This window comes from Lutjanus erythropterus, chromosome 1 (assembly GCF_056507025.1).
Source record: "Lutjanus erythropterus isolate fLutEry1 chromosome 1, fLutEry1.hap2, whole genome shotgun sequence".
NCBI classification, from domain to species: Eukaryota; Metazoa; Chordata; class Actinopteri; order Lutjaniformes; family Lutjanidae; genus Lutjanus; species Lutjanus erythropterus.
The window spans coordinates 10,776,033-10,791,510 of record NC_139317.1 but is presented as its reverse complement, the minus strand read 5'-3'; the positions used below and the strand labels follow the sequence as shown (position 1 = coordinate 10,791,510).

General features: G+C 40.7%; 1 protein-coding gene across 12 annotated transcripts in view; it reads left to right on the top strand.

Annotated features, from left to right (window-relative positions):
- Positions 1–15,478, top strand: part of myo9aa (myosin IXAa) — a 160,490-nt gene that overhangs the window by 78,024 nt on the left and 66,988 nt on the right. For 9 of the 12 annotated variants that reach the window (XM_084739993.1, XM_084740376.1, XM_084739754.1 and 6 more), the window contains exons 3-6: positions 7,157–7,251; positions 7,344–7,406; positions 10,393–10,492; positions 12,873–12,926. In XM_084739993.1, coding sequence (XP_084596119.1) covers positions 7,157–7,251; positions 7,344–7,406; positions 10,393–10,492; positions 12,873–12,926 — 312 coding nt within the window. The remainder of the gene's footprint in view (positions 1–7,156; positions 7,252–7,343; positions 7,407–10,392; positions 10,493–12,872; positions 12,927–15,478) is intronic. The other 3 variants (XM_084740127.1, XM_084740214.1, XM_084740552.1) reach the window with 1 other exon arrangement.

Here is a 15,478-nt window from a genome sequence, read left to right as displayed (position 1 = left end):
GGTGTTGGACCTGAAAAAGTGGTATGGAGCCATCTCTAATATTAAGAGATGGATCTGATGTTCAAAGAAGCAGTAAACTACCAGCTATGATAGGCCGACCGAACAGAGAAAGCATCCTGCCAGACTGAGTCAGATAAAATGTCCAGCTGTTGCTGCTACAAGTTGTACAAATGCAAACTTGACCCAAACCCACTGAAAAAAGAGACATGGAAAGACAGAGACATGTCTAAACATCATCAATTTCAGGAATAGGATATGAAAAAAGTTTTCTAACAATATGTACTTTTAAATAACTATCAGTGGGTTCACCGGTAAATGTGAACCTTCTGAAACCTCTCAATGTTTTTGTGTGTGAAAAGTTCAGCATCACAAGGAATAATGGGCAAATACATATGATAATGAACAGATAAAAAAGAAAACAAATCTTCTTTCCTACCATAATAGCTTGAATCCCAGTAAGAAAAGGGAAAACGCTATAGTTTCATTATTATGATATCAGGTAGTAGGAGGTGCTGCAGACCCCTTTGCCCTCACAGCAAACCTCTTGTTCCACAGGAAACACTGATCATTATTGTTAAATAACTGAGTTGCAAAGTGGCAGGAGCTATTTTGAGCCCCTCTGGTTCTGGAATTAATTAATCTTTCCCATAAATAATGTTAAATGTTGGTTAAATAATCAGTGGAAAAGATTAATGACTGCCTTAGAGGATATTTTTTTTTTATTAAAAAAAAGTTGAAGGTAGAAACCTGAGCACATAAAAACTTCAGCTGACTACAACTCATTGCATTTCAGCAAGAAACATCCAATCAACAAGCTCAAAGCTCTGTTACATGCATCGCTAATGGCGGTGCTGAGAAAACTGAAAACACAGTCTGCTGTTTGAATCAATTCTGCTTTAAATTCTGCGGTCGGTTTTGGATAAATTCAGACGCTATGATGTCATGTTTTGTTCCCAAATGCACTCAAGTGTTTTAATTTCGCTACTGCAATGACAGCGGCAGCCGAGGCTCATGGGTGTTGCAGCATTTTGAGCCGTCCACCGTGCAAAACAGATTGACAAAACAGAAAGAAAGTTGAAGTAATTAAAAAGCTGGTGGCCATAAGTTATCGTGTGAAGACAAAGATTAAAAGGAACTAAAGAAAGTGGAAAAATAAACTTCCTAAACCAGTAATCTTATTTTACAACTCTTTAATCCACTCTGAACATAACATGTTGTGTCCATAAAATTGCACTGAAGCTCATCTGACAGGGATCTGGGGGTACATCAGATAAAAGGTTGGGAACCGCCACCTGAGAGAGTAGCCTAATTCATTCAAAATTGGAAAGAAAGCACTGGAAATAATCGGGATTGGTCACTACGCTGAGTGAAATTATCATAAGATCAGGAGGGAGAATAAATGGGGTCAGTGAGTTCACTTCCCCCTCCAAAATGAAAGTTGATTGATTTCGAAAACAGCAGTGAAAGACATCTAATTAAAAGGTTTTCTCACAGTGAGCACATTACTCAACACACGTGTACGAGTGTTGGCATGAGGATGGACAGAGTACTTTACTAATAAAAACATCACACCAGCCCTGCGGCGTCCTCTCTCTCTCTCTCTCTCTCTCTCTCTCTCTCTCTCTCTCTCTGCGTCTGAGCCCCTCTGAACGACTTTGACCGAGCCTGCAGACAGACACATTACACCCAGAACACGCTGGCACCATCTCAAGTCTGTCATTGGTCTGCCTTTGGCTCCGTCCGTGGTCTGAAGCCAAGAATAATGTTGTTGACCTGCTGGAGTGACTGAAGTGGTGTGGAGAATCATGTCTGTACAAACAGTTTTAGCTCCCTTTGAGTCTTTGTGACCACTCGAAAGGGGGGGAAGGATCCACCCTCAGAGACTCTTCCACTGCTAGAAATCTTGTGAAAATTTATGTTTCAGTCTTTCTCACTTTGCCTCGACCTGCCTCGTCTGCTGGAGCTGAAGTTAGCGACTTACATTTCCCAGAATAACTTCTTGACAACTCCCATCGGAGAAGAGGCAGGAACAAATTTGCATTGTTGTGGGTTGTTTGCGGAGGTGGAAAGAGCAAGAGTGCAGTAAAATAATTTTTGCAGTTGAGAACGAGTTACTGAGAGCTCGACTTGTCTTGCTGCTGCTTTGCATTCAGATATTTGGGGTCAGTTTGGGTGAAAAAATCAAATTTGTTATCTCAGCCAGGCCTAAGTGTTCAAATGTCTGTGTGTGTGTGTGTGTGTGTGTGTGTGTGTGTGTGTGTGTGTGTGTGTGTGTGTGTTACATCCATTCATCTTTCATGGACTATAGTTAGCTCAAGATGAGATGTTTTGACTCATCGTCCTGTTTATTGTTTCTCAATGACAGTTAGGAGTCGGGCTGGGTGATCTAATCTTATTTCAATCATGATTCTGGCCTCCCACGATCATTAAAATAAAATAATCAAAATAAAATGGTTATTGTGCCGCATGTTGTGTTGCCTTATGTTTTGTGTTTATTTATGTTTTTCATTTTGTTATTTATTTTCATTTATTTCTTGTTTTTCAGTTCAGTTATTTTGACAGTTCGAAGTCTTGTCACCCGGTTACAATGGCAGTACACTATTCTGTGCATCTTAAAGGGATAGTCCGGGTTTTTGAACACTCAGTGTATTAGCTGCAGTAGATGCTGGTCGGTGCGTCACTGATTTGGAGAAGCAGAGAGAAGCACAGACACTGAGCAATGAGCTGCTGCAACAAAAGGTATTTCAGCCACTTGTCTTTGAACTAGCCAAACTCCATAGGCGAAATCAGTAATTTTACCTCTCATAACATGGGACTTGTTTACAGCTGCTCTGTTTGATCTGTTTGTTTGTTTGTGTTATTGTGTGAGTTTGATGTTTTAAAAGAATTTTTAAAGTCATACAATAACACAAACAAACTAACAGATCAAGGCAGCCGTAGACCAGCAACTACTGTATTCTGAGGGGTAAAATGACTGATTTCAACTATGGAGTTTGGTTGCTTTGGAGAGAGAGCAGTATTTGTCTTCTGTAACAGCAGATTCCCATCAGAAAAGGCTGCCTGTCTGCATACACTTAAACTGATATTCATTTTTTCAAGGTGGCCAAAATGCGTTCTGCTGACCCTGGCATGTAAACCGCCATCTATATAATATCCATAAGTACCTCATACAGCCCTACATCAAATAATCCGAACTATCTCTTTAGCATGCAGTGAATTAAGATAAGATATTAACACGCAGAAGAACTATCCCTTTTAAAGAAATTTGAGACTATTCTATACAAAAAACATTGTTCACAACTTTGCAAATATCCGCTGTTTGCATCTGGCAGTTGTGATGGCATTGCAGTAGGTGCTTCACCATCTGTTGTCTGGTAGAGATCTGCTCTCTCATTGTTACTGATGGATATTTTTGTCTTTTCACATGTTGTTATAGATTGCTTTGCTGCAGAGGAAATACTTCTGATGTTGTGACGAAAGGTGGCAATATCGCATCTGATTCTCAGAAACTGAAATGGACTTTTTTCTTTTGTTTTGACTTTGAAAGTGACCCAATAACAGCTAGTTCTCTCTGTAGTGACTTATTTCAGTTTATTTTGCATGCATGTTGTAATTTTAAGTTGATTAAACTGTTCTTGTATGTTGGTAAGAAGCTCAGTCTGATCCGGAGTTCAGTTATGGCATATTGTCCCTTCTGTGGCGAGATTTGTGTTTTATTGCCGTTGATATAGAGCTAGCCAAGTTTAGAAAGAATACAAACTGTCGGCTATAAAAATGTCTTCTTTAACTATGCATCTTTTTTACACAGACCAGGTGGATGAATACACTGAACTGTTCTGAGCATAAATCAGCTCTCGGTATTTTAGTTGTTCCACATCCTGCTTCCTGCCGGCTCAACACTAAATGTTGAATGTCAAGCCGTTTAATAAAAAACAACACCAAAAGGTCCATTATCTGACTCGTCTGACCCGAGTTCCTCACCATGTCTGCGAGCAGGTTGTTGTTATGATCTTTAGCGCTTGGTTTTTATTGGCTGTGCATTCAGGAAGTTCTTCCTACTTAGGGACTGATGGTAGTCTGTCCTTGTCTGCCCTGTGGTTCCTGAACCAGGCTGGTTATCCAGTTCACAGACGCATGGAGTGATGAACAGAATACCAGCTCCTGCGGGAATATCAGCTGCATCAGGGATCACGATTTAAAGCCCACGTTTCTGAGCTGTATTGTCACTGTTCCTCGGTTTGACCTCGTGCTGCTCTTTCTTTGTCCAGACAGTAGAGCTGAATATGTTTTTCCACAGCATCTGCCCATTTTAATGATTTGTTCAGCCTGGTGAGTCATAAATGAAGGGCGAGTTCATTGCTGTGATCCAGTTGTTTGAGCCAGGCTCAGACAGGAGTAGACAGGCCAAAGCGTCCTGGGTTCTCTTGGGCCTTGAAAAGCATCTTAATGGTATGAGGATCTTTGCCCATAGACTTGAAATGGGACAAAGATCATTGAAATCCTATGATGCATTTGGGAAATGGAGCACTGGTCTGAAGTCTGAAGAGTTTCAGTTTTGTTGCAATTGTTTTCATAGGGTTTCCATGGGTCCTTAAAGTCCAATAATCTGAATTTTAGGCCTTAAAAATGTCTTATGAACTTTGAAGAGTCTTAAAAATATATTGGATTATAAAGTTAAAGTTACTTTTATAAAGTTGCATCAACTACAGTTTCACTTTTTAAAGTGTCTTTGGGAAAAAAAATGTATTAATCATGCAGTAACAACTACAGCATGAACAAAAATCAACACGGGACCAATAACCACCAATGCAAAACATGTAGCCTGGTCAGAATTTATAGGAGCACCAGGTAGTGTCACGATGTGATGGGTGTCCTAACATGGCGTCTCCTGTCATCAAAAATAGCCATTTTTATAAGTAATAAGTTAAAATTGTTCTTGAATGTGTTACTTAAATCTAATATGGCATAGTGCAAGTTTAATATGGATGTAAAAAAGGTCTTAAATTGTGCTGATAATGGTCTTTTTGAAACTTAAGGAACTCTGTTTCTACTGAATGTTTGTCCTGTTTTATTTCCCTATAGGTCTTTTACAAAGAACTGTCCTATGTGCCGTTACCCTTTGTGTATTTGCGACTGAAACACACTGTAATCCATGAGTCAGCTATTATTGACTCATTTGATTTCACTTTCTTACCGCTTTTCCTTGTGAGGCTTTGTTTGTGGCTGGAAAAGATCCGTGTCCTAATTTCCTCCTCTGTGTCGCAGCAGCTCGCCAGCGATGGCCCACCCTGAAACAAAAAGGCAAGATGGTTTTGTAATTAAAGTCAAATGAATGAATGAGTCAGAGTTGTGATCCAGCGCAGATACTGACGTAATTCACTCCTCTGATACTGGACTCACGTCACTGATCCACGTCGCGATCCAGATTCTGTAGTCTGATGTTTTTTTGACAGTCGTCTTGGCCTTTTCTGGAGTTAATTTGTTTGACTGCTGTTTATATATTTGTGTGTGAGGATCAGCCAGAGATAGAAAGGGAGATGAGGAAAGGAAGTGAAAGACAGATGGATGAATAGAGTGGCAGACATGCTGCTTGGAGCCTGCAGAATCATATTTTGTACCTCATATTGCACACAATTGGGGGTCGACGGGTTGACGGGTCTGGACTGCAGGCAGGTCAGTATAGTACCTGAACTCTTTTACTACAAAACCACGCTGTTGTAACACATGCAGAATGTGTCTTGGCATTGTCTTGCTGAAATAAGCAGTGATGTCTTTTGCAGCTCGTATGCACCTTTCAGAGTTAATGGGGCCTTCACAGACGTGACACACCCTCATACCATCACCATGCTGGCTTTTGAACTTTGGGGCTGCTGACAGTCTGGATGCTCCTTCTCCTCTTTAGCCCAGACGAAACAATGTCCATGGTTTCCAAAAACAATTTGACACGTGGACTCGTCAGACCGCAGCGCACTTTCCCACTTGCTGTCAGCCCATCTCGGACGAGCTCGGGCCCCAGAGAAGTTGGCAACATTTCCGGACGTTGTTGATAAATGGTTTTCTCTTCGTCTGGTAGAGTCTTAACGTGCATTTGTAGATGCAGCAACAAACTGTGTTTACTGACAACGGATTTCTGAAATGTTCCAGAGCCCATGTAGCAATATCCTGCCTGAGAGGTCGAAGGTCACGGGCATTTAATGTTGGTTTTCGTCCTTGCCCCTTATGTGCAGAGATTTGTCTAAATCTTTTAATAATATTATGGATTGTAGATGCTGAAATCCCTAAAATCCTTGAAATTGTATTGAGAAATGTTGCTCTTAGACTGTCGGACAGATTGGAACCGAAAAAAGTGCATTTGTGCATCTGTAGAATGAACTCGGTGAACCCCTTGACTCGTTGCAGTTTCAGCTGCAAATTTATGCCTTGGGATTAGCCTGAAGCCCTATAATGTTGCCTATTAGCTTGGCATTAGCTTGGCATTAGCCTCTTCCTAGAATGCCTGCATGTTAGTAAGTGGAGTTGGTGAAGGGTGGGGTCAGGGAGGGGTGTATTCCCATTCCTCAGACGCAGGGCTCGGGGCAGCTCTAAGTGATTCAGTGAGGAATTTGTTTACTTGTGGCGGAGCTACAAATAACTGCAGGGTTTATATAGGGCGAGAAACGACTTCCCCTCCAGGCAGCCATACAACATAAACAGAGCTGCGAGGGGAAGTACTGGACCGTCTTATTAAAGCACAACCACTACACATGTTCCACACAGCCACATGGATCCCATTACTCACTGAGGAGCTTTTTTCCATCAGGCCCGCTGTTGGCCCCGACCCCCTTCATCCTCACTCTGGCAATTTGTCTGACTCTGACTTAAATAGATCCTAAAACCGTGTTATTAATCTGTCTCGGACTGACGCTGTTTGAAACTATGTAAGAGGAAAAGCTCGCTCTGCGTCGGCCAGGCTGACAGCGTTTCAAGACAATGTTTGGCACGGGGCCAAAGCCTCCGTGCGCTTGACCCACAAACAAATAATCCACACCTAAAGTCGACTCTGAACTTGACCTCAAACGTCTGGCTCAAACCTGTGTCTAACATATGTTAATATGTAATGTTTCCCAGTGCAGATTTGTTTTCATCTTACCACGTCTTCCTCTTTTTCCCCCTGCAGGCATTCGGGAACGCGAAGACAGCCCACAACAACAACTCGAGTCGCTTTGGCAAATTCATTCAGGTGAACTACCAGGAGAGCGGCACCGTGAGAGGGTAAGAAACCAGACACAAATACTTTTCATCCTCCTGAATAAATCATGATTTGAAATTAATCGTGTTATTGTACTGTTTTGTTTTTTTTTCAGAGCGTATGTGGAGAAGTACCTCCTGGAGAAGTCGAGGCTGGTCTATCAGGAGCACAATGAGCGGTGAGCACTTCTCAGAAATGCAGATCACATGCTGCTTCACTTCTGAGCAGTGGTTAATAATACACTAAAAAACGTGACGATGTTGGCGTCCAGATGGCTGACAACTTCCTCAAACACTTCTTATCAAGATTCATCCAGTAGCTCTTGTGCACGCATTAATCTATACACGATCTATGAACCGCTTGTGTGCATTTTAAGCCAACAGCAGTTTATAATACTCTATACTCATGGGTGCTAAATTGGGGTGAACATGTCAGCCTATGTAATGTTAGATGGATTAATATTTATCCTGGTGTATCTCAGGCAATGCACTTCTTCTTAAGGTCAAATTTCAGGTGGCCAAACACATTGATCATATTTCAGGTGACGCTATATGTAACAAGGAGAAATGTGGGAGTGTATGAACCCCATTTCAACATCAATCGACATTATAATGAACATAGTATAAACTGTGCAGTCCTTAATATTATAAAAATAAAATTTGTTAAAGCGTGTTATGTGGTGTGTAGTCAGCCTAATAAAGTCAGTGATCACTCAAAGTTAAAAAGGTCGACTCGAAAAAAGCTCTCACTTGATTTATGATGGATTCTTCAGGAGATTTTGTCCGTCTCTCTTCAGTGAGAGGCTCATTTCGCCACAGCCAACTGTTGAACGTCAATCCAAAATATGCTGCCATCTCAGCAAGCATTTCGCCCAGAAGTTATTTGGATAGACGGAGATTACAAATGTTGCGGCATACGCCTTGTTGAACCTCAGTCGAGCGCATTTGGTTCCTCGTTGACAGAGCGCCGCGCACACTTTGAAGTGTTTCCACACAAAGTTGGAGGCAGACATTGTGTTGTGTGTAATTCAGATGGCAGAGCCACAAGCCACTGTACTGACTGCATTAATGGTCAGAACTGTTTGAATTCCTACTCTGAATTAATTAAAGCGCTCGGTGTGCTCGGCCGGTAACACCTCAGAGCAACAAAACACACACTACGCCTCATGTAAATGTATAATAGAATGTATTCTGGTCATTTCAAACACCAATGAAATTAATTAGTCTGTTGCGATTCTACAACTGCATTTTTTTTCCTGCTTTGCCTCGGGATTGAGGGGGTGTTGCAGCTCCATCTTAAACTTTAGGGGAGCAAAAACCTCAATGCCCCACTATAGATGGAGAGTGCTATAACATATTATATCAACACTGATATGGACAGTATGTCAACAAACTAGGCTGTGTCAATCTTGGCAATTTCAGCACGATCTTTTATGTTGAATCAGTCTTGCAGACATTTGAACTGCACTTTAGTTAAAACTTTATTCACTAACTTAGAAAGAAATGTCCCAGCAGCAAATATAAACTAAACAGAGTTTTGAATTTTGGCAAAAAATGTGTATCTGAGTGAATGTAAACTCAGAAAGACTGCCGTTTGAGTTTGCCAAAGTGGTTCATGAAGTGAGTTGAGCTCTAAATGGGAGTGACACTAATGTGCTGGAGTGGCTGGACGGTGTGGCGAGGGTTAACCTCACCATGGGGGGCTCCCAGTGGGCCCCCTGTGTTAGCCACCTCTTATTGAGATGGATTGCTGACTCCAGACCCATAAAAGCGTGTGTGTGTGTGTGTGTGTGTGTGTGTGTGTGTGTGTGTGTGTGTGTGTATTCCAAGAGGACCTTGGTCGCACAGCTGCTGAACACTTTTGACCTCTAACCTTTACGCTGCAACTTGATGCTGTCAGAGAAAAACGCATTCGTACACACCAACAAACTGAGATACATGAGCTTGCATGACTGTTCTTTTCTAGTTTTCGCTCTCGTTTTAGCCACGTCAGCGATGTGTCTGTAGGGAATCAATGCAACACATCGCTCTAACAAGTAAAATCTCCAAGCCCAAAGTATTTGTTTGGATTTTTTTAATTAGAGGATTCCTCTTAAATTAATGGCTGAATTCTCATTGCTAGTTCTCTCTTCTTAGGTTTAAATTAACGCTTTAACAACAACATTGTATGCTAACATTCCCCTGCTGGTGACAGTTTAACATTTTAAACATTTGCTTATTAAATGATTATGCTAAATATAAGCATGTTACTAAGCTGTTTACATGCTAAATATTCTACGCTAAATGTTATCAAGTTGCCAAGCTAACTGAACACATTACCATCCTGCTTTTGCTAACTAAGGTGTTTAGAAACAGCATCTTATGAAGCTAACTGTTAGCATGCTCAATATTCCTTACTAAATGTGAGCAGGCAGCCAAGCTAACAATAGAAAAATTCTGCTATAGTATTTGGCGTGGTAGCTATTACCCTGCTGACATTCAAACATGTATTTGTTTGTTACCTGAATATGCTAAATGTAAGCATGTTACTTAGGTTAGTCTTTGCATAATAACATGCAAAACATTACTTGCTTAACATTAGGAGGCTGCCAAGCTAACTGTACGCATATTAACGTCCTGCTATCGGTAACTATTTTTACTATTACTATTTTTAACATCAGCATGTTACAAAGCTAACTGTTAGTGTGGTAACATGCTAAGCATTTATTGTTAGATGTTAGCAGGCTGCCAAAACTAGCTGTATGTCCTGCTCTTGCAAACTTAACATTTTAGTGTTTAGCATGGTAGCTAACAAGCAAATAAGATAAACATTTTATGTAAACATTAGCTACTGTCTAGCTACTATTGTAGCATTTTAATTTGCTTGCTGTGCTGCTGACATCAGTAAGCTATCATGCTAAAAGCTAAAAAACTTTTTTTTTTAGTAGTAGTGTTGTGGTTTTTTGTAGATAAGCTTTTGCTCATTTTTTTACTTGTAGTGCTAAAGTCCTATTTTTTTCTAATCATGAACTAATTAACAGTTTCAAGATGGAAATATTTTTGTCCTTTTTATTTTTAACATGGTCTGCTCATATAAAACACACAAAAATACAGATTTTTAATAAAGCTTTCATTTCAAGTTCAACTAAACAAAAGTGGAAATGTTCTTTTTTATGTTGTTTTTAGGAACTACCATGTGTTTTACTACCTGCTGGCAGGAGCAAGTGAAGAAGAGAGGAAAGCCTTTCACCTCAAAAAGCCTGAAGAATACCATTACCTCAGTCAGGTGGGACTTTCACAATGAGACACAAAAAAATAAGAGAACAATAAGTGACCTTGCCTGGTTGTTGTCAGTTTCTGTTTGTGTTTTTATGTCTTCGTGACTTTTGTGTTATTTGCTGTGACGTGTTTGTTTATGTGTACAGTTATATATGTTTGTTTGCGTCTGTATTGGTTGTTCTAAGGCCCCAGCCAAGCAAGTACAGTTACCTCTGTGTCTCTGCAAACAGGAAAGAGAGAAATCAGGACACAAAGGAAACACATTCCACTGTCGGTGGCTTTCAACACCTGCCATATTGTCTCTTTGTGTCTTTCTCTCTCTGTCTCTCACACACACACACACACACGCGAACACAAGACCTGCCACTGTCTGATCTTTTCGCTTTTTTCAGAGAGACGGACAGGAGTGTTTTATTTTAGACATCTGTGTGTGTTTGTGTTCACTTGATAATGTATTAGTGTGTGTTTTGTGAGTGTAACTGCATGTGTGTGGGTTTTTCACTTTATCTTTGTCACATGAACTCGCACAAACCACCACTGACAAACACAGAAAGACAGAGACAAAAATAGTATTTGTCACTTTGCCTCTGTTGCTTATGTTGCCCACAACGAAAACAGGTTTCTCATAACCATGACACAAAGCCACTATAAACACATAAACACACACATATGGAATGTGGATGTTGTGTAAAACTTGTTGCGTCTCTTCCTCCGAGCTTCGACAGTCACGCCAAGACGACCAGTGACCCGCACTCCTCCTCCAAAATCCTCACACCTACGCAGAAGGGAGCAGGGAATTCCTTCCATTCCTTTCGGCCACTGATGTGCACATGCAAACACACAAACACACAAGGAAACACACATGCAAACATAAATACAAACACACATTCTTGCACTCTGTGTCTCTTCTTTGTTCCATTTCGGTCTGTTCTGTGGTGTTTACATTAAAAAAAAAAAACGAGCGAGCTCTTGCATGGATTTCACAACCGCACAGTCGAGACAACTTGTTTACAAGCTACGTAAACATGTTGCAGTTCTGTTTTTTCTTTTAACAGTTTTTTTTTCATTTTTCACACCTTGTTCTTTAATCATAACTCTTGCTGCGTTGTGCTTTGAAAATCACACCTGTGGTTTTGCAACTTTGAATTAACCACAAATCTTTATTTAAACGGCTGATTTTCAAAGCGAGCCATAAGATTTTAGGTTGAGTTCCTCATTTTGTAGCAACAATTGGACTGAATTCATTTAAATACTTGGTAAAAAATGATGTTGCAGAGACTTTAAACTTTATTTAGATGCTTGAAATATGAAACTGGAAGTTTTATCATTTCTCACGTGTCCAAAGTTTGCACCAAATATGTGTTTTAATCCAACCCAAGAAATACTGCAACAACTTATGAAATATAATAGAACATTAGAATGGTCATCATATATTTCTATCATAAAGTCCTTCTCCCTTGTACACTGTAAACTTTGAATATTTGAATAAGCGTGTGACCCAAAAGCAAATACAAAACTTGTTACTACAATACGTTTTGAGGAGTAATTTAAAAGGTATAGGTACAGAATTAGTTGCTAAGTTCCTCAGGTAAGGAGTTCCACAGCAGACTCTAACAGAAAACACCCTGTTCCTGTTAGTTATGAGGCGAACTGTAGAAACGGCCTGGAAGGTCCTGCATGAAGAACGTGATGATGCTGAAAAAAATCCAGAAGGCATAGACGAATAGACAAGGAGGTCATGTTGAAAGGATTGTATGATTTTAATAATTTATTGCAAATGTCGCTTTTCAACAGCAGTTTTTGAAATGACAGACCTGGAGAAGAATTTTAAAACAGTTCCTGGAACACCAGGGAATAGTTACTTTAACATGAAACAGAGGCTGTACGCTATGATAGATTTCATATCTCAGGCAAGTTGATTTTATACATGAACGAGACTTCCTGGAATGTAGGAAATCAATCATAAAAACTCATGGTACGCTTTAAAAAGCGGTCAGCTGTAATATAAACTAAAGCCAGTCATTCATTCAGAGTCATTAATGTGCATGTGTGTTACAAATCTGCAGCATTTATTTCACCTTTTGACCCTGCTTTAATGACATAATGTGTTCGATCATTACATGAGCCTTTTGTTAAGTGTGTGTGAATTTCTCTCTCATCAGTGTCTCTATACCTTTGAGTGTTTGACTACTTGATATGTGTGTGTGTGTGTGATGAACCGAGCTGTAAATTTGATCCATTGCTTTTGTCTTAACAGCACGACCTTCCATCGCTGTTTTAGCTGCGCATAAATCTGAGTACATGTTTGACTGTATGTGTTTCCATTGGACTGCTGCTGTCTAACCGTAACCTCGCCCCCCCTGTAAACTCTGCCTTAACATTTCCAGATGACAAAGTCAGCCCGCCAACTGCACTGGGACAGTTACTGTGACAGTGAACCGGTCAGTATCTGTGCCTCGGCCCTGTCTGTGCTGTCCGTGTGTCTGTACGTGTTGGAGAAACGTCGACAAAGTAGATGTTCAGTCACCTGAGCACTCGCTGAAGCTCAAGCCGCACTCTCCCCTGCACAGTAGCACACACCCCCCCCCCCACCTCCTTCCCCACCCTCCTCCCCTCCTCTTGCTCATTTTGTTGCTTTTTGGATATTTCCTGGTTTGGTTTGGGGTGTGTTTATTTTAGCTCCGTTTGTTTTTGCCTTTCCCTGTTGTGCTGCTTCTCTGAGTTATGTTGGTATGTCTAGTCATATCCTGGCTACTGTAGCTGCCTGTGTTGCTGTAACCTGTGTGACTTTTTTGATCATTGACAGTGCAGTGTTTTCTATTATTGAGATGTGCTTGTCACCTCCTGTATTCTGAACATGTCTCAAAGTCCTAAAAATGCAGTCAGTAAATACAGGGTTTTATTGTCAGGCTTTCTGTATCATTTAGATCACATTTACTGACTCACATTTGGCAAATGCTCTTGACAGGAGGAGCTGACAGTGCTGCTCAGTGTTCAGGAGTAAAAATGCACAGTAAGATCAAGTTAAGATGAACACTTAAGTCGAGTTCATGCTACAGTATTTCAGCCCTGATTTTCCACTTGCTGATTGCACTCAAAAGGCCAGAGATCATAGGCAAATCGACAGATTCTCCTATGGGGAAAGATCGCTGTGAAAAAAAATATATCAAGCAGGTTTAATATCTGGTTGTGCCAGGGACAAGCGAGGAGCCACGCAACAGCTACAACCAATGAGAGCAGACACAGGCCAGGTGAGGAGAGGAGAGGGAGAGAGAGAGAAGAACACTGGAGCAGCAGACAGAAAAGCCCAAATATAGAAAAAAAAAAGTAATGATAAAGTTATAAATTCATTCAAACAGCTCTACCTCCAGCAGTGCTGATGCAGTGCTGTGAAGTCCCGCTGTGAGATAACAGCATGCTGCACATAGTATTCATACTCTCATGTCACTTCTCACATGTGTTTTGGTGACAAAATGTAGTTTGGAGAATAGGCAGAGTCACAGGGGATTCCCCAGGTGAAAAATCTTGTAATGTGTGACCCCTTATCGCTTATCAGCAGGATTCTGCGCCTCTGCTTTTAGGTTGTTTTTAATGTATTGGGTGCTTATTTTTGCTGTAGTCTTTGTTATCTTAAATGAATGGTGTCTGTAAAAAAATAAATAAATCTGCAGGTTCTGTTAGGGCCTGCTGATCAGTCATGTAGTGTGCAGCACGACAACTTCAAGACTCACAATTACAAGACATAAAGTTGCGTAATGTGGACGGCACAGCAATCCGACAAAACCGTGTAGTGTGACTAAGACATTAGCAGCAATCAAGTCCAAGAGGGAGACAGAGGATGAACGTGTGCTCGTGCAAATGCAGGCGTTAAGCTGCAGTTAGCGTAGATTAGGGACGCAACACATAGTATGATCATACTCTGCTTAGCTCCCAGCTTATCCAAAAAATATATGGAGCATGAGTGGAGGTCAGGCAGCTGAATAAAGCACCTACCTAGTGGCTAGCCACCTGTGACAGCGTCCACCTGTTGCTGAAATTGGCCATGTCCCTTAATTAAGCATAACTATACAACCCGGTACAGTTGTCAGAAACAGGGAAATTAGCTACAGAGACCAAAACTGTCTATTGTACCAGGCTGTAAACATGTACGTATATTTCTGCTGTAAAGTTGTCAAATGGCCACTCGAGGAACTGCAGTTTTTGGCAGGTCTGAGCAGGACAAATGACTTGTTAAAACCATCAGCTAAGCAGTGAGCTGGTAGTTTCCCCAAGGTCAGGAACACTCAAACAGATTGGCGTCTTTCCTAAATCGTCGTTCAACCAACTCTAAAATACAGTATCTCTGCTAAAAGTGGTCTGAATTAAACATAATGCACTGCAGCCAGGAGACATGTGTGAGTGCACAATGGGCTTGAGTTTTCACAGACGTGTCGCATTGTTCACTTGCTTAAGTAGTCATTGGCTGAGCTCCAGTATTTTTTTACATGCTCATACGTCTGTGTTGGCACACGCTGTTTGCCCAAAGACACACCCTCGCCTCTCATTAATTTCTGTATCTGATTCAAATCTCACTCACCTCTCTGCAGCAGAAATACTGTGATTGTATGTCAATGATCAAAAAAGTTTTCTTTGATTTGTGTTGGGATTTTTATTTTTTTTTGTGGTGGGTGTTAAGGTTTTTATTTATTAACCTACGTATGTAACAGTGCATGTTGATTCTGAAGTTATACTTTATTATTAATTACTTTTCCACTCCTTAGAAAAGAAAACTGCCCAGAGGAAAGGAAAAGTTCAAAATAAGATTTTGTCTTTGACTAGCCTGTCTACTAGTCATATATGAGCTTGACTTTGACTTTGACCATTTTCTCATTTTTCTTAAATTCGGCTCCTAACAAATAAACTTTGTCTCGTCTCAGCCCAAGACTAATTTGAGCCCAGTTAAAGATCTTAAAAAATCTTTTGTCTCACTGCACTGATCTTAAATTTGTTTTAA